The 19,574-nt window shown below is 52.0% G+C and overlaps 1 protein-coding gene across 1 annotated transcript in view; it reads right to left on the bottom strand.

Moving 5' to 3' along the window:
* Nucleotides 1-312: 312 nt before the first annotated feature.
* Nucleotides 313-19,574, bottom strand: part of KCNC4 (potassium voltage-gated channel subfamily C member 4) — a 42,652-nt gene continuing 23,390 nt past the window's right edge. The window contains exon 4 of the mRNA XM_056123228.1: nt 313-562. Coding sequence (XP_055979203.1) covers nt 531-562 — 32 coding nt within the window. The 3' untranslated portion in view covers nt 313-530. The remainder of the gene's footprint in view (nt 563-19,574) is intronic.

Genomic DNA, 19,574 nt, shown 5'->3' with positions numbered 1-19,574 from the left:
TCCCGCCTTTGACAGCACAGTAATTTCAACGATTGTTCTGAAGCGCTGCATTAAGAAGCTTCTGCAGAAGGTAGCCTGTGTGCTAGTAGTGCAGTAGTACTGGCTGGTCACTCCAAATGCAGGTCTACAGGGCAGTTGGCTCAGGTTTCCGGGTTGAGGGGAGCAGGTTTCTGGGCTTGGGGGCTTCTGGACTAAGGGGGAAGGCTTCCAGGCTGGAGGGAAGGCTTCTGGTTGGAGGGGAACCTTCTGCTTCTGTTGCCATTCTACTTTGTCTGTGACCTACCTTATGGGCCTGTGAAGAGGACAGCTCCAATTCTAGAAGCTGCCTTACCAAGACTGTCACTCTGCAGTGGCACCACTCTATCTGTCCCTGGTCTTCATTAATCCTGGGGGCACAAAGGCCCCAGCCCTGTTCTGCAGAGACTGTGTGAGAGGTGCTCCTCCAGACTTGCTGAGCTGGGGGCTGGCGGCCGAGGAGCTGGTTTTGCAGGAAGCTAGGGTTTTCTCCAGCTCCTTCGTGGATTTGCAACTCAAGCCTCTTCCAAGCATGGTTCTGTGAGATCTGCAGATTTTGTACAAAGAGAATTGAATCATTATGGAGTGCATTTTAATCTTGTTTTGGAAATGTATGTACCATTCTTATAAAAGTAGCATAACAGGCGACTTTGTAGGGCTAATCATCACTCAGGTGTATGATTAGTAGGAGGATGAATGGATAGAGTGGGGCGTTTTCCCCCATTGTTAAATAAATATATACATATTATAGAAAATTTCTATAGTACCTAAAGATTTTATGAATCAGGAAACAAAGTCCTTCCTAAGTCTTAGTAATGATTACACACATACACAGGTATCTAGTATACATTTCTAATTAGCGAGTGGTAATAAAATAGGTCATAAGTGGACCATAGATTATTGTTTTTTTGTTTTGGGGCCTCACCTGGTGATGCTCAGGGGACACTCATGGCTCAGGAATTGCTCCTGGTGGTACTCAGGGGACCATATGGGATGCTAAGGATAGAATTGAGGTTGGCTGCATGCAATACAAGTCACGCACCTTATCCACTGTACTATCTCTTCAGTACAGTACTATCTTTAGGAAGACTCAAAGATGGGAGAGGGCAGACAGGGCAGATATACACATCCTTTAAATTTTTTTAACTGCCTGAAGATAGCTCCTGGAACGTGGATGTGGTGGCTAGAACTCCAGCAGCTCTCTTGGGTGCTACAGGATTGAGTCTGTGTGCTATCAACAGTGGCACAGAAAGCTGGAAAGAATTTTCATCCTTAGTGACTTGGTTCAGCTGTCATACAGTCCTGGAGTATCTACCTCTGATATGCTTTTATAAGAGGCAATAAAAACTATAACTAAGTGATCATGTTCTTATTAGCAGCAACTGAATAGCCTTAGATGACCCAATGACACAGAGTCAGTGAAAGTGTCCAGCAAAAGTGTGTGGCGTGGTGGAGGTGAGGCAAGGGTCTCTCTTCCTGGGTAATGAGAAGAGTAGACAAAAAAAATTCCTGGTCCTGCTCTCCCACCAGTGCCCCAATCACATTCTCTGGGCCTCTGTTTCTTTTCTGTGACATGGGAAGATCAAGCTGAATGTCCTCTAAGAACTGTGACTCTTTAGACTCTTCTCCCTATGAACCCAAGCACTCGGCAGACCCCATTCTCTCTGACCCCATCTCTTACTAACTTGGGGATAGTAGGCATCCACTTAGCCTCCTAGCACTTGGCACTGTTCATCGCAGTCCTCATCAAGTGGTTTGCGACCTCTTTATACTTGTGAACTGGTACTTGCAAGTGGACTGTGGTTGAAAACCACTGACCCGGTCTATCAGGTACTCAGGTTGAGTCTACTGAATGATGGAGGAAGGGGCAAGCTAAGATGCCACCTGTTTTGGCTGCCTCCATGGATGAGAGAAGGGGTTAAAATAAAACAATCCTGGAGAGCAGCCTGCAGGAAAGTGGGCCTTAGGAGTGGGTTGCCTGGCCGCCCTCATTCCTCAGCTGCACGTGTGGTGTTGGTGTCACTGCACAATGGCCAGCCGCCAGCTTCCCTTGTTGCTACTTTTGGAGGGGGCACACCCAGCAGTGCCCAAGGTTTACTCCCACCTCTGCCCTCAAGAATTATTCCTGGCAGTGCTCTGGGGACCATATGGGATGCCAGAGATCAAACCCTGGTCCAGCGCGTGCAAGGCAAACGCCCTACCCACTGTACTACATTTCCAACCCCTGCAGTTTTCCCTGGATGGCCAGAGTACTTGGGCAAATGAACAGAAGCAGAGCAAATCCACCCCAGGGCAGGTGTGACTGGGCTTGCTCTCCCCGAGAGAGTTCTAGAGACAGTGTCCTCACGTTCCTGGTTGTCCCCTTCCCAGGTGCTAGGGACTCCTGCCAGGCTGCCTTCAGGAGAGGAGGCCACAGCCCTCCACTCCCGCTGGTCCAGGGCGCTACCTGTGCCACTATTTCCTGACAGGAAGTTTGGTTGCCCAGGCACTCAGTCTCCATGGCAACCCTTGCTTTTGAGTCTCTGAATGGAAACTGCTGGTGTGGGGAGGCCTGTAGCCGAATACTGATTTGTCTGGGTGTCTGTAACAACCGCTGCATCTCAATACCTTTCCAGATACCCAAAGTGCTAAAAATACCTCCCGCTGTTTCAGCTCTCCATTCAGGCCCAGCCTCTGAGACGCATCTGCGCTGCCTCTGCCCTGCTAATGCTCGTTATCCTGAGCCACTGGGGCTCTGGGGACACCAAGCGGGGTTCTGAATGCAAAGCTACAGGGCATGGAGCCCTGGAGGGGTATGCTGGAGAGAAGGTGATGTGGGGGTCTCCTAAAGGGGTTCTGGAGGGGGCACCCCAGCAGAGATATGTTTTTTTTGTTTGGGTTTGGTTTTGGTTTGGGGGCCATACCCAGGGATGCTCAGGGGTTGCTCCTGGCTCTGCACTCAGAAATTACTCCTGGTGGTGCTCAGGGGACCACATGAAATGCTGGGGATCAAACCTAGGTGGGCTATGGACAAGGCCAAGTATCCTACTAGCTGCACTACCTCTCTGGCCCCCAGACATGCTGAGTCAGTGACCTCTCTGATTCATTTCAGGTGCTCTGGGCATTGGTTCTGTTGTTGGATCAACAAACGTTAGTTGAGTGGGACTCTGGACTCCGTACCGGGCGCTGGGCTGCAGGTGTGGTGAAGAGAACCCACGTTCTCTGCTGTACCCCGAGTATGTATACCTAGATATCGTCTCTGCTGTGGCGGCAGCTTCTTCCACTCAAAGATTCCTTGTAACTGTGACAACCTCTCGGACATGAAGTAGGGGATGAGCTAAAGGTGACGGAATGTAAAGCGATGGAATTGGGAGCTCTGATCCTGCAGCTGCTCCCTCCAGCCCAGTTCTGCTAAGTGCATGCCTGGGCCGTGAGGCACTTTATTAGGGCTAGATGAGGTGACCGCCCCATCCCCCCCCCGCCCCCCCACACACCTGCTAAGGGAGCTCAGTAGAATGTGACAGGTCGAATTAATTTTTAGTTTCCTTGGCAGGATCTACAGACAGTCCTGCCCCGACCCCATTACTTCTTCCCGTAATCGCCGCACATGTCATTCGATTAATTCTGCATTTCCCAGAGCAGGAAGCTGTGCAGTGTTTAGAGCGAGCAGACGGTGCCAGGGAGGCTCTCAAAAAGCAGGTGTCCCACACTCAGCCGCGTCCCTGTGCCTCCCTGGTCTCATCCAGAAGGAAGACAAGCTGCAAGGTGGGGGGATGGAAAGTGGCCACGGTTCAGTCACTAGATGCATGGTGGCTGCTGGGCAAACACTTGGGAGGTCCACAAACATTGCACAGATCCAAGGCGGGTGCTGGCCTGACCATGCACTCCTGGAGCCTCCCTGGGGATGGGGCTGGGGGCTGGGCACGGAGTGGGGAATCAGATCTGTGGCTGCTTTTTGGTTTGGAGCTGAGAAAAGGGGATTAGAGCCTGAAGGAGCCCTGAATCTGGCTGAGCATGACAACAGTTCTGTGCAAACCCATTTCTCCTTGTAGCTCTGGTCACACCTCACGTGGACATTCTCTCCCGGGTTGGGGAGTGGGTGGGCAGGGAAGGAACGACTCCACTTCTGTGGGTTCAGGCCTCCTGCTGTGCTGATTTTCTCAGTGCTCAGGCCCTGTGGAGCTGGGAGTCAGCAGGGCCACATTTGGCTGTGCTTGGGAGTCGGTCCTTGTGCGAAGGGGCCGCCCTCATTCTGTGCTCTCCCCTACCGCCATTTGCTCCTTCTGGGAGGCTGTGACTGCGGGTTTTTCTTTCCCTTCTGCTGCGCAGGGATTGTGGCTGGTTTCTGGCCCCTCCTGGTAGCGACTGCAGCTCCTCACACCACCCCTCTCTCTTTTTCTGTCTCTCTCTCCTTCCTTTTTGCGCTCCTCTTTTTTCTTTCTCTCTCTCTTGCTCTCTCTCACTCTCTTGCTCTCTCTTTTCTCTCACCCCCTTCCCTTTCCATCTCTCTCTTTTTCCTCCCTCCCTTTCTCCCTCTCATAATGCACCAGGTCCCTCCCAGACTGGCAAGGAGCGGAAGGGCTGGAGGTGAGCACTGCCTCTCTCCCCTGTGACCGGGCAGCATTTCTTTTGGCTGCTATTGTGCACGTTTGTGTTTTGTGTTTTTCCCTTTCTAAGAGCTGCATCCAGCAGTGCTGGGGCAAACATGGCTGGAGATAAAACTCCGAGATTGTTTTTTTAACCTCTTGAGCTCTCCCCTATGTTTATTTTGGTGGTGGTGGTGGTGGTGGTTGCACAGGACCATGCCTGAGTACCTGGGGGCAAGTGGTATATGGTGGTGGTGCCGGGGTAGAACCAGGGACATCACACATCAGGCAAGTGCTCTACCACTTGAGCTCTAGCCTTGGCCCCAGTTTAGGGGGCCCATTTCCCCCTCAATGCACCTTGAAGGGGGAGCCCCGTGGGAAGCAGAACCTCTCTCAGTCTCCCTCCACCCTCACCACGGCTCGAAGCATTGAGTTAACTGCCCTGGCAGACAAACTTTATCCCCTGCTCCCAGTTGACCAGTGGGACCGCTGTGACCAAGACAGGGAAGGAATTCAAAGCCAGTTTTGCTCTTGGAGGGCTGCGAGAAGCTCATTGGTTTGGTTGTGGTGGACAGAAAACGGAAGTAATTTCAATGGATTTCTGAGGACACACTGAGTCACAGAACCTGAATATCTTCCCCCCCACCCCAGACACACACACACACACACAACCCTACACCCCTCCTCTATCCCTGTCATCCAAGTCCTTCCAGCCGCGCCAGCAGGGGCCTGACCAGATGAATGCCCTGAGCTGCCAGGGTGGTCCTGGGTATCTGGATGGGGGTGTGGGGGAGGAGGTGACTCGGTGCCCCCACCCTCTATTCCTCCTTATCTCCGATCCTCAGAAGAGCTGCCAGGAGCAGAGGAAACAGTTCACTCTCCCAGGTTTGGGCCCCTAATGTGGAACACCTGACTTGGACCTAGACCAGCAGAGAGTGAACAAAACTGGGTACTGTGGGCGGGCCTGGGGTAGGACCGGGGCTGCTTTCCTGGGTAACTGAGTGGTTAGTGTCAAGGTCAAGGGCACGGCCTTTCCCAGCAAGTTTTCTTTGCCTTCACAGTGGGGTTGTGCCCTGCTTGCTCACTCAGAGCCCCTGAGGCTAACATGGTCTCCTAACTCCTTACATGTAACTAGGAATGAGGTGTCCCCTTTTCTTTGGGGGCAAATTCTTGCCCTCCAAATCCTCTCCTCTCCAAATCCTGTCCTCTCCTCTCCCCCCCTCTCTCCCTCTCTCCCGTCTTCTCTCTACTCTTCTCCCCGCCTCTCCCGGCAGTTCCACTGTGCGCTTTGGGGTATAAACCTAGAGGAAGTGAAAGCAGGACCCTGCAGATACCGGGATGCATGGTCCAACCATGTTCTGTTGCACATTGAACTTGTGGCACTTGGAGCCCCCAAGCAGTCCCCTGTGCCAGGGCTCCTTAAGCTTTTCCACTTGTGACCCTGCTTCACCCAAGAAATGCAACACAGAAACATTGGATTCATCAAGCTGTTGATTTTGAACTAATTTTCGGCTGTGCATGCATAAACCTTTGATTTTTTTTGCACCCCTACCCCAACATTCAGTGACATGACCCCATAATGGGTCAGAACTCACAGGAAGCTGGGCTCAGGGCAGGAGGGGAGAGCGCACCTCTCTCGACGCCCTCCGCCCTTACCCCTCCAGCAATGCCACAGAGGGCAAGCTGGTTTCTCCTGCTCCTCTGCCCATCTCCGCTCTCGATGCCTGCTGAACGACTCTCACCCACCAGCCCTGACCTCGAATGCCAGAGCCTAATTGGGCTGCAGGAGAAGCCAGTCCCCCAGTGATTGGGCCCTGTAGGGGAGCCCCGCTTTCTGCCCTGGACTGGGCCCAGCTTCTCCCCTAGCTACAGCCTCCCCTCTCTTCCAGTCCCCCAGGCAAGGGAGCCCTGGGCCTGCAGGAGAGGGTCTCACGTGCCCCCTCAGGATTGGATGTCAGGGGAGGAGAGGATCTTACTTGCCTGCTGAGAGCAAGTGGTGGGTGTTTGTGTAAAGGAAGGGAGGAGGAGGGGCTGTGCCCCAGTAAGCACAAATGATCCCTCCCCTGGGGGTTCGGGTTTTGCTCAGGACATGCAATCTCTACCAGTACTGAAAGCTTCTCCTCCTCTTCACTGGGGCAACCACGTGGCCATATTTCTACAAGAGGCTAATTCCATCACTTTTCCCGGGAGTTTCCAGCCCCCAATCGGCTCAGGCTTGCGCACTGGTGCCAAATGTGGCACGGAAATTATTCTGAGCAACTCACAGCCTGGCCCTACACAAACAGGGAAGGAGAGGAAGATAATTCTGGTTTTCTTCCTTCATTTCTGTCTTCCCTGCTGTCATCGATCGAGTGATTCATTATGGATGCATTCATTCATTCAAGCCCTCACTGAGCACCGGGCCGTCCAGAAGAACAATGTGAATGGTTTGCCCTGTCTGGAGGGAGTGCCACGCACAGGCGGCCTGACCTGAAAAGCCAGGAGGAGCTCCCGGGAAAACGGTCAAGAAGACATCAGGGTGCAGATGAGCCTTCAGGGCAGTCTTGTGGCCTAAACCAGGATGTGGGGAGAGGTAGGGGGGAGGAGCTGTGTCTGGGAACCATCTGAAAGCCAATGTTTCGTGTGACAGGGGAAAGGGGGAGTGATTACCCATTCTGGCTGTCAGCAACTGATTCTGACCAAGGTGTTAATTGTTAATTAAGAAAAGTGTGAGCTGCTAACAGTTTTAAGGTGCGCTCCCTCCTTTGGAGGATGGCATTCCTGCTCCTCTCCTGCTGTCCTGGGAACAGTGGCTTTGGAATCAGTCCACTAGCACCACTACGTAGAAGTCATTTCCTTCTGTTTTTTGGGTACTTTGCAGGGGGTGGGGGCATGTCATGGGGATTGGGTCAAGGTTTACTTCTGGTTCTGTGCTCAGGGATCACTCCTGGCAGAGCTGGGGGGGAGGGGCGGTGCATATGTGGTGCCAGGAATCAAACCGGCATTGGAGGTGTGCAAGATGAGTGCCTGGCCCACTGCACTCTTTCCACCCTGTCATTTCGCTCTGGAAATGGCACTTGCTGTGGAGTGGAGAGCAGAATCCACCCACCTGGCGAATCCACCCACCAGGCTTGTGTGGATTCAACGTGATGGCCTCTGCCAAAGGCCTCACCCAGAGTCAGCACAACGGAGGTGCTCAGAAAGGTGGCTTTTACCTCAGAAGATGAAACACAGAATCACCATCTGATCCAGCAAGTCTGGCACACAGCCAGAACTAAAAGTAGGTTCTCCAAGAGATATATGAAAACCCATGCTCAGAACAGCCTTGCTCACAGTAGCCAAAAGGTGACAACCATCCAAATGCCTCTTGGGGGGCAATAAAGGGATATAAACAAGATGTGGGGGAGACATTAAACAATACCTTCTAGCTCATAAGATGGAAGGAAATTGTGACACATGCAACAACTTGGAGGAATCCCAGGGCAGTATGCTCAGTCAAGTAACCCAGTCTGGAAAGTCAAATACTCACTGACTCTCCTTACGTGAGGGACTGAGAATCATAAAAGAGGCACAGAGGAGAACAGGAGTGTCATGCAGGGGAGGGAAGCGAGGAGTTGTTAAATGGACATGGGTGGTGGGGATGGGAGTACTGCAACATGGATGTGCCCAATGTCACCAACCCTCCACTGAGAAAGTGGCAGAAATGGTCACGTTTTGTTAGGAATATTTTACACTGCCCCCCTCTCCATGGACACACACTCTCACACATATGCACGGACACACAAAAAAATACACACAACCCATTAACATACACACACAATACTCACTCCCAACATATACACACCCGCACCCAACATCCACATCCACACACACTCGCAGAAAGTTTGCTTTTCTGGATAGTACAGCAGGTAAGGCACTTTGCTTACAGCTGGCTTGGGTTTGATCCTAAACAGTTCACATGGTGCCCCAAGCACCACCAGGAGTGATTCTTGAGTGTAGAGCCAGTGTAATCCCTGAGCATCACCAGGTATAGCCCAAGAACAAGCAAACAAACGAAAATTTGCTTTTATCTCGTCAGTGGTAGAGCCTCCATCAACTTCTCATTTCTTTGTAAGGAAAGTGGATGTGGAGAGATATCTGTGACTCCCTGAGCTAATTGCCTGCTGATTGGCATATCCTGCCCAATTCCAGGGCACAGGAGGCATCAAGCAGTATTCTATGGGCCAGTCCTATCTTCTAAGCCCTTTGGAAGGTTGCTGGCTGTGGGTTGGGGCCGGCAGGAGGCGGATTAGCATTCACCCAGCGTCCACTGTGCACTGGGCAAAGTGCTTAGCAAGTGCCAGACATACAGATGAAAAGCTGCCCTCAAGGAATTCACAATCACCTCCTCCCTTACCTGCCAGCTGGCTTTGCCCAGGATGGAGAAGGCTAACAGGGTGAAAATGAAGAGACACTGTTTTGCAATCATCGGTCTGGATTGGGATCCAGAACTCTTCCCTGGGGGTACCAGAAAACCTGAGGCTAGCACCACTGTGGAACGCCAACAGACCACCTGCCTCTAAGTCCAGACCCTGGAGAGCAGTGAGAGTTGCTGGTGGGATGGTCATGATGCAGAAGTTGCCATGGGCAGCAAGGGAAGGAACCCCATCTGGGACCCCTACTTGTTGAAGCATCTGTTGAGGGGCTGGAAATACTTTCCTGGGGTAACTGAAAGGACTTTATTTGCCTCTCATCCCTTTGGGATTGAAAAGTCCTAGAATTGGGGGATCTCTATGGCCACCCCCAACAAATTTAGGGTCCTTTAAAGAGGGTCTCATCTTGCCTGCATCCTTCCACCACTCCCAGGCATATGGCAGATAGGGACCCACAGCAAAGGGGAGTTTAACACTAGATCCCAATTTCAAGGAAGTGCTTCCAAGTCACTCAACAGACATTTGATGAGCTCAACCTTAATGCCAGGGACATTAATTATGCACTCTCTACTCTTCAGCCGGACAGGAGAGAGAGAGAGCTGTATATCATCTCTGAAAAGGTAAAAGCATGAGTCTTGTACAGATACAGGAAGAACATATGTCAAGGACTTCACTGAACTCATTCATTAACGAGGCAATCAGACCCGGCCAAGGATCATTTTAAGAAGTAGGGATTTCAAGGGAAGGCATCCAGAAATAAGTTTCGTCTCAATTGCCAGACGAGCCTGTAAAAGTGCTCCAAGGCAGTTAAACTGGGATCCTCACTGCTGCTGGACAGAAATCATTTGAATCTCTCTTGGACAAGAATCAACACCTGGACAAGTAACTCCTCAGTCTGAGCCCTTCATGCCTAACCACAAGGGACGAAGTCTAATCATAAAACTGTACATTAGAGCGGTTCATTCTAAACCTTCGCAGGAGGAGCCAGGTGAGGAACTGAAACATTCCATTGTCACTGAGATAGACAAAATCAAACAAGTGAAATCAACTTTAATAGCATATTGTATTTACCCAACATGTTCAAAATATTGTCATTTTGGCATGTGGCTTTAGCCACATTTCAAGTCCTCACTAACCAGATGTTGGTCCCTCAGTTCTAGAGAATTAAATCATCTTTATGTCTGTTCCACAATGCTAGAAGGAAAATTAGAGCATCTTCTTGGTCTTTTCTAGATTTCTGGTCCCTTTCCCAGCTGTCTCTGTAAAGGTCCTTGTGAGACAGTTGGCAGGGGAACAGGAAAGCTGAGTCCCAGCCATAGTCCAGAGAGGGGTACACGCAGGACTGTCGGGAAAATGTCAAGGTCAATGAAGGCTCGGGTCAAGGTGAACCAAGGACTACTGGGAATGGCACAGTGTTCTCCTGGTGACATGAAATGGATCAGAAAAACTTCACCGGGGCCAGAGAGATAATCGCTGTGTCACTGTATCACTTGTCATCCCGTTGTTCATCGATTTACTCGAGAGGATGCCAGAAACGTCTCCATTTGTCCCAGCCCTGATATTTTAGCAACTTCTCCTTACTCGTTTTTCCCAATGATTGGAGGCTCTTTCAGGGTCAGGGGGAATGAGACCCATTATTGTTACTTTTTCTGGCATATCGAATATGCCACGGGGAGCTTGCCAGGCTATTCTGTGTGGGAGGGATACTCTTGGTAGCTTGCCGGGCTCTACAAGATATATATATATATATATATATATATATATATATTTACCTCTATGATTTGTTGCCTACTGTCTGAACATCATCAAATATGGTGTGGTAATTATGGAAAATGGGTAGGGAGTGTCTTATGATGTGTCTTATGAGAGATAACAGGTAGCACTGATAGCATTGTCCTCCCGTTGTTCATCGATTTGCTCAAGCGGACACCAGTAACATCTCACAACAAATTTTAAGACTCGTTTTTACTGTTTTTTGGCATATAGAATACCTCATGGGGAGCTTACCAGGCTTTGCCGTGTGGGCGAGATACTCTCAGTAGCTTACGAGGCTCTCCAAGAAGGGCGGAGGAATTGAACCTGGGTTGGCAGTATGCAAGGCAAACGCCCTACCTGCTGTGCTATAGAGAAAGTAATTCCAAGAGATAACAGAGTAACTTTGTCTTGCACATGGCTAAGCCAGGTTCAATCCCTAATGTGCCGTGTGGTTCCAAGCCTCTCAGCAGTAGTCTCTGAGCACAGAACCAGGAGTGAGCCCTGAGCATCGCTGGGTATACCCCCCAAATGAAACAAAAACAGAAAAACCTTCACCAATGATGAGTAGCTTTCCTGAGGTGGAGGAAGTGGGAGACACTCCAAACAAAAGGAATAGTGTGACTCCAAACAGTACAGTGCTGAAGTTCAAAGACACCCAGACATGGTATGTGGGGAGGAGGGATGGAGACCTAAAAATTGGGCCAGTCAGCCCAAGGTCTCAGGGAAACTGCCTGGGGACTCTCACCTTTCTTTACCCAGAGGGAGCAGCTTAAAGTTCCCACACAAGACTTGTCATCTGGGGTGATGCCTCAGGGCACTGCTAGCCCTGTAGCCCTGGAAATGGCCTCCAAATCCTTCCCCTCCCATCACCCCCACTGCGAACAGGGCTGAAGTCTGCGTCATCATGGTCGTCAGCTAAAAATACGTCTGGGGCATCATGTTACAGATGTGACAGCCAAGTCCGAGTGATAAACATATTAGTAAGATGGGCCAGGTGGCTTGTGAGGTAAGGACGGGGTGAAGACCCCTTCTGGGTGCAAGGTGACTCTTACCCAGTGGAGGCTCAGTAGCTGAGGTCTGTCAGCTTTGTGGTCCCTTGAGTACAAAGGAAGAGAAACTTCTGCCTGCCATTAACTCAGTCACTGGCCAAGTAACAGGGAACAGGGCACGGGAATGGATGATTTATCCCCATCATCTGGATGGAGATGAGAGCTCGTTCCTTTTCTCTTGCTCTTTAGATCTGAGAAGCTGAGTGCTTCAGGGGCATTCCCTAAGAGGCCTCCTGCAAGATGCAGGGCAAAACAGGGCAGGGAGGGGCTGGAGCAATAGCACAGTGTTTGCCTTGCAGGTGGCTGACCCAGGTTCGATTTCAGCATCCCATATGGCCCCCTGAGCACTGCCAGGAGTGCAGAGCCAGGAGTAATCCCTGAGCATCGCCAGATGTGACCCCAAAAAGAAAAAAAACAGGGCAGGGAAAGGAGGGCCAGCACAGGCCAAGTGGAGAACCAAAGGCCGCCTGCACTGCCTGAAATTCCACCTAGGTCATTTCCACCCCAGTTCCCCCACCTTTACTTGCTTCTTGTTTCCTTGTTGTTGTTTGGTTGGGGGGGGGGGTGGAATTCAGGGATGGGTTAGAGTCCCATCCAGCAGTGATCAGGGCTAACTTCTGGTTTTGTGCTCCAGGATCACTCTTGGCAGGATCTAAGGACCATATGCAGTGGAGATCAAATGTAAGTCAGCTATGAGCAAGACAAGTGCATTAACCCATGTACTGGCTTTCCAACCCTTCACTTCTGGTTTTATTGGAAGGGCAGAGAATAAGGGCATTAGGCCAAGCCCTGTGGCTCTCAGGAAAGCTAGCAGAGTATGGGAGGGAGAGATATCAGGCTCTGTAATCAAGCATCTGTTGATGGTGTGTGCATGCACGCATGGGAGGGCAGGCCTTGGGGGGGTCCTGCATCAGCTTCCTTCTGATGATTCCTAAGAGGCTGTCTGGGAAGGCAGCCCACTTTGGGGTTACATAATCACTATGGATAGGCTTAACCACCCAGCTGAAACAGAACTCTGTCTAATCTCCTTGGAGATAAGACTTCCCCATGCTCTTTTGGCCAGGAACAGATCACAGCTGGGGCTTCATGTAAATGTCTTCTGATGAAACCTACAGCCCAGAGCAGCCGAGGGAACTGAGGTGGAACTCAGGAAACGGCCGGTTCTGTCATCCTCCAGTTTCATGATTAGAAATGAGCTCGACGACGTGTCAAATATTTGGGAAGAGACAAAATCCAGTGTGACGGCCAGTTGTGGTCAAATCTTCAGCACAGGCTGGGCTGCTTCTCTGTTGTGGTGAGAATCTGCTTGCTTAGAGGTCCCTGCTTCATCCCCTCCCGGGGCTCACTCCCATGCAGAGATTGTGGAAGGGCCCATACACTTCCCATCTCTACGTTTTCAGGGATTTCTGCAAAGTCCTTCAGGACAGTCTACTGACTAGACTCAGTAAGGGCCTTATGAAATGAAGCTTTATGAAGTGTCAGTTACCCAGCCTAGCAGAATGGTCAAGATCAAATTGGAATCTTGTTAGAATCTGCCAAGGTAGTGTGTTGGGGGGGGGGGGGGTTGCCCCCATCCTACAATCAGGGAAATGTAGATTGGTAAGTTAATCAAGTAAGTTGCCGAAGACTGCATGGCCAGTGGTAGATGTGGAGCTAGAACTCCAGCCCCCTAATTCCTGTCCACTTCAATCCCAAGAAGTGCTGATCCGAACTGAGAAATCCATGATGGAGTGAAAGCCCCAGGCTGTCCTTGGCCCAGGTGAAAACTCAGCTGTCAGGGACCACCTGCAGTGGTCCAACTTCTAGAACAATTATTTTTCACTTGCGCAGGGGTGGAAACAATCCATGCTGAGGATCTGACAAAAGCTTTGGATTCCCTCAAACAGACATTTATCTATTTGGGTGTAATTTCATGCAGGCTTTGGGCCCCAAGAATTCAGCAAATTCTCTGCAACCCAGGAATGATCATGGGAGGTGAATGGACTTGGAAGTAGAGGAGGTTATAAACTTTTCTTGGCGGGGGTAAAGGGGGATGTGAGGGGTCCCACTGCGGGGCATAGACGGAATCAGGTATAACAGAGCCTCAGATGACCTGGGTACCTCCCAGGTTGAGGTTTGCCGGCATCCAGGGAGCACTAGCGGGTGCTGAGAGACGACGCACACCCCACCCCTCGTGCCTCGGGCCAGTCCAGACCCATTCTAGAATCGGGTTTGGTTCTACTGAAGGAGAGGTATCCCATTACACAGCACAGATTCCTAAGTCTCGATTTGGAAAGCAGACGAAGATCCTTTCCCCTGAGGTCAGTGGCGTCCAGTTAGAACAAAAACCCAGAGTGGTCCTGGTCTTGGGGTAAAGCCAACCCTTCCACCTGCCAAGGTCAGTGGCGTCAGGCAGTGGCAGCCTCCCCACCAGCCTGTTAAAAATACTGGTTACGTCAAGAAAACATCCTCAGGAAAAAAGAACCCTGACGAATCTGCACTGGGTTAGAATCAACGCCTCCTGTTCTGACCTACCTCTGAGGTGAAAGGATCTATTTCTTCCTTGAATCGCTCCCACGGTACAGCATCACGTGCTTGCTCAGCGGACACCCAAATAGAGCGTTTGGGTTTGCCCAACTGTTCTATTTCCAGCCTGGTCAGTTCATGTTAGGGCCTGAGCAGGCTCTGTCTGCAGAATGGGCCTCCTCCTTCCCCTCCTGCTGCTTTCCTCGCATTCTTCCTGTCACTGACCCCATCTTCCACATTCCCCTGCCCCTCCTGCCCTCCGAGGATCTGTCTATCCCTGCAGCCCCCTTTTTCCTCACTGCCCTCTTGGCTCCTACCCCCCCGTGTATGTGGAGATACAGGAGGCAACTTCTCAATCCCAGCCCTCAGAGACAGAGGAGGAATGGGAGGTGAGGTGTCCCCAAGCATAGCTTGTTGCCTTGGCAGCTTGGGGGTTCTCTTTGCATAGGGAAGCAAGCATACAGGGTCACTGCTTCCAGGTAAATGGCTATGCCAGAGGGTCATCTGAGCATTCATATCCACGGTCAAGCGAGACGTCAGCTCCATACAGGCGCTGAGCAGCAAAAGGACCCTAGCAAAGGGCTTCTGGTGCCTCCTGTCGTCAAGTTCACAGATGCCCACTCCCCCGACTTTCTCGAAATGCCAGCAAGAAGCACTGCACTAAGCATCATTTGCCAAAATCTAGCTGGCGCGTGAGAGTATTCCACCTCCATTTACTCCATTTACAAGTTGCATAGCATGTATGATTCTCCCCATTTCACTGGTGGGGATTGTGTTCGAAGAGGCTGAGTCACTGAGTCACTCACCCAAGAGTGCACAGCTCATAAACAAGAAAACCATGACTGCCAGACTGAACATTCTGAGTGGGGCAGTGGACGGGAGCGAAGGTGATGCTGGTGTGGGTTGGGGGGTTGGGGGGCGGGATGGTGGTGGTTAAACTCCTCTCCCCAGGGGCCAGGAACACAGGGGCCAGAGCCAGGCTGAGTGGGTTCAGGTCAGACTCGGGCAGTGAAATCTACCATCCATGAGATCTCTGTCAAGTTCATCTCTGCCTTGGTTTCTTCCACAAAATGGGAGTTATTTGGAGAGAGAGAGAGAGAGAGAGAGAGAGAGAGAGAGAGAGAGAGAGAGAGAGAGAGAAGGCATTTGCATTACAAACCATTCCCATTCCACAGTCTTGGTCCCTGAGTGCCAAGGTGTCCAGGGGCCCCAGTACTCATGAAGTGACCCTCTCCCGACTCCCTTTTCTGGTTCATTCATGTAGTGCAACCAAGAGCACAGGTTCAAAGACCACTCTGGAACTTGGGGTTTGGCAAGAAGATGAGGCTCGTCAAAGAAGGTTGAGAAAGATGGAGAAGGAGCTTGAGCCTCTGGCTGGGACATGAGCCCCTGGCTGTTCTGGGCGGAATTCAGTGCCAGTCAGACACATTTGCTCCTGGAGAGCTGGCACCTGGCGAGTGCAGGGCCATCAGTGTTGGGAATGCTGTGGACAGGGTACTGGTGGCAGGTGTGTGCATCTTGCAGGGAGACTTGGGTGACTCACGGTGGCGGGGAGGGAGGGGGAGAGGCCCCCAGCATGATGGAGAATTGTTCTGGACAGATTCTTTTTTGTTTTGTTGTTCTTTTTTCTTTTTTGGGTCGCACCTGGTGATGCTCAGGTCTTACTCCTGGCTCTATACTTAGGAATTGTTCCTGGAAGTGCTGGGGGACCATATGGGACATTGGGGATCAAACCCAGGTTGGCTGTGTGCAAGCAAACACCCTACCCACTGTACTATCACTCTGGCCCATGTCCTAGACAAGTTCTGAGACCCAAAGTTGGCCTCAATGACAAAGGGAACAACAGAAGTTAGCAATGATCAGCTGCTCCATTCACTGTGTACTCACACATTCCGTCCTCCATCCCACTGAAAGGTTTCTCAGAAGAGACCATTTCCCAGGTCTTGAGGGATGAGGGAGAACTAGCAGGCAGAAGCTTCCACACTGCAGAAGGCAGGGAGTCTCCCACGACAGAGGTAAGCTCATGCCACGCATCTCACTTGATTGCCCTTTCGTGCTCCATTTTCCTGTTAACCAGAGTCACGTCTGATGGACCCCTGCAGCACCCTGCCCTCTAATTTGATGCAAACTCCATTCAGGAGTCCAGTGTCCCGGGAAAAATATTAGTCATGGTACTAACTGACACTAGATCGTGCATGGCTGATACAAGATGCTATGCAGAGGACAGAACATGAAAGGGGGAAGAGGGCAGAAGGGGATGTGTGTCAGTGTGAGTGTGAGTGCTGTGTGAGTGCATATGAGCGTGTGTGTTAAGTGGAGTGTGCTTAGTGTGTGTGTGTGCATATGAGCGCACGTCCAGCGAGTGGATTGTGAGTGCTCTGTGTGTGTGTGCAAGTAAGCGTGTGTGTCAGTGATGAAGTGTGTGTGAATGCTGTGTGTATGCATATGAGCATGTGAGTGAGTATAGTGTGAGTGTGCAGATGAGCATGTGTGTCAGTGAGCGCAGTTGCAGTGGGAGTGCTGTAAGGAAATAGCGAGGAGCATGCCCTGGACGCTCTTCCTTCATTCCACTGTTGCTGAGCCCCTGAGCACTGTGCAAGGGCTGAAAGTAAAGGCATTCATAAGTGACACGTCCATCAATGAGCATCAGTACTAAGGACTCGAATGGTGGGTTCTTAGGCGCTATGAGAGCAGAGGAAAGCTCCAGAAAGCTCCTGGAAAGAGCAATCCCAGCAAGAGCAACGGAGCCAAGCCAGGACCCTCTTGCCTGTCCTTCCCGGGCAACTCGACTGTCACAGCCCAGCTCTGAGACCCAGGAGCAGAGCAGTAACGCTGGCATCTTCTTCCCAACCTTCACCCCTTCGAAGTAAGTTGCTGCCTCTAGCTGGGGGAGAGAGAGGGTCCCTACTCTATTTGCCAGAACAACAGAAGTGTCCCCTGAGGGGAAGAGGCTGCTTCTACTGCTCCTGGTGCTGGGCTGCTGAGCACAGACAGGCGGGCCTGGGCGGCTGTGGAGACAAGTCCCAGTGGTCACGGGAGGGGTGTGACTTCTGCTGCCACCCGGCGTGGTGACGGCTTATGGCAGTGCAGCTCCCCGTGGCAACCCAAGAGCCGCCACCCTGGGGAGGACCGCCATGGCAACTTCGAGTCTGAGAGCAACTCCTCTGGGGCCCCCCTGGCCTCATGGGTTGGTCCCAGTCATCCCGCAGGGGCCAGGCTTGGGCCATGGGGTGGGGACAGACTCCATTTCACTGAACCCCGCAGGGCCTGGGGCTGAGGGTGCACAGGAACATCTGTTTACACTGGTATATGCAGGACCTTTGATCATTGACACTGAAGTTGAGGGGCAATCTTTGGGCAAGGGGTTGAAGTGTGAAAAATGGGCCAGGGACAGTCTCTCAGGGCCTCATGGAGGGACTTGTGCTTTGGAATCCGAGATTTGGTCCCTGCAGAGGGCCCCTCAAGGGTAGACAGGCCTCAGTGGCTGGGCTTGTGGGCTGGGGGCAGAGGAGGCCTCCTGAGGATTCCGCTGTCCCCCCTGAGACCTGAGCAGGGCCAGGACACATCAGGGTTCAGGGACTGAAGGCAGGGAGGGGGGCGGTGAGCAGGGGGAGTTGGCAATTCCTGACTCGGGTTTGCCTTCTCCCTTCCCACACCTCAACTTGCCTGGCCTCTCTTCTCTTTCATCTCTCCATCCCGCTCTTCGTCCCTCCCTCTCTCTTATGTCTTCCTCACTCAGCCTCTTCCTGCCTTCATTCACGCAAACACTTCCCTGAGCACCCAGTATGGGGCCAGGCCCTGAGCGCCCACCTGGCTCTCCAACAGGGCAGAGAGGGCTCTGACATGGTCCTGAAGCCCCTGGTGGGGAGGGTGAGTGCCACCATTAAGAGGAAGAAAGCATGTCCAGCCACTCTGCCCGCCTCACTGTCCTGACATTTCTAGGCAAGGATGCAGAATGCCAAAGAGCAGCGCTTTCACCTCAATCCTCGTGGGTTCCCAGGAACGAGGTGCAAAAAGGCAGCTGGGAATGGAGCCTGGGAAGCAGCTGAGAGGGAGCCGCTCACTCTACCTGCGGGCGTGGAGCAACAGCCTCGTAAGCCTGGGACAAGAGGTCACAATTAATGTGGTTGTGAATCATGGTCCATCAATTAAAATTTTTGATTGAAAAGGGGGGAAGCATAAACTTCGGCAGGCCCTGAGTCAGGGCCGTCTCTGCCCACTCATTCATTTGCTCATTCATCAAATCTCAGTAGAGGCCCGGGTGCTGTGCTGGGTCTCTCACAGGGAGGCAGTTAGGAGGAGAGGGAAGAACCACGAGGAAAACAAACTTGGCTGCAGTGATAGATAACAATACAGAGACGGAGATCACGGAGGAAGTGTCATTCATGGCCAGGCTCCAGGGCTGGTGAGCACGGTACAGCGCTCAGACTGCTTGGCCTGGGTTCGAGCCTCAGCAGCACACAGCCTCCAGAGCATTGCTAGCTGGAACCCTGGAATCCCTGAGGGCAGCCAGGGGTGGCCCTGGATCCCTTCCCAGAGCTGCCAGGATGCCCAGGGTAAGCCCTGGCACTACAGAGCCTAAGCAGCACCCCCTCCGCAGACCCTTCCATCGAACTTCCAGACTGTGTCAGTCAAGTATGCCTCAGAGGGTCCCTGGAAGCCTTCGGCAAGGCTTTCTTGGGAAGCCGTCCCCTCTCCCCAAACAAATAAATAAATCAGTAAATAAAGTCAGGCCCAAGAGATGAGGACTCGTCCACTGAGGACTCAGGGCACTGTGGCCCCGGGAGGGAACAGTGGGTGTAAAGACACTACAGGCAGGAGGGACAAGCATGTGGAAGATCCCTGGGGCTCTCCTTGGCACCTCCCCCGCCCCCCCCCCCCCCCCCGAGTCCTCTGACTCAGCACAATGGCCCAGGACCAAGCCAGTCTCCATGATGAAATGTTCAGTCAATGAACATTTGACTGAAGGAAGGGGAGAAACCAAAGGGGAGCAAGGCGAGCCTGAGTGTCAGAACCCATCAGCAGAGGGCTTTTACGGCAAAGCCTGGTTTCCTGGTTAAGAAGCTCTTTGTGTGTGTGTGTGTGTGTGTGTGTGTGTGTGTGTGTGTGTGTTGGGGGGCGGGGCTTGGAGTGATAGCACAGCAGGTAGGGCGTCTGTTGACCGGGTTCGATTCCCAGCATACCATATGGTCCCCTGAGCACCGCCAGGAGTAATTCCTGAGTGCAGAGCCAGAAGTAACCCTGAGCATTGCTGTGTGTGACCCAAAAGGCAGGAAAAAAAAAAGAAGCAGCAG

Source organism: Sorex fumeus, unplaced genomic scaffold, assembly GCF_029834395.1.
Source record: "Sorex fumeus unplaced genomic scaffold, SorFum_2.1 ptg000047l, whole genome shotgun sequence".
Taxonomy (NCBI): domain Eukaryota; kingdom Metazoa; phylum Chordata; class Mammalia; order Eulipotyphla; family Soricidae; genus Sorex; species Sorex fumeus.
This window is presented reverse-complemented; position numbering and strand designations above follow the sequence as displayed.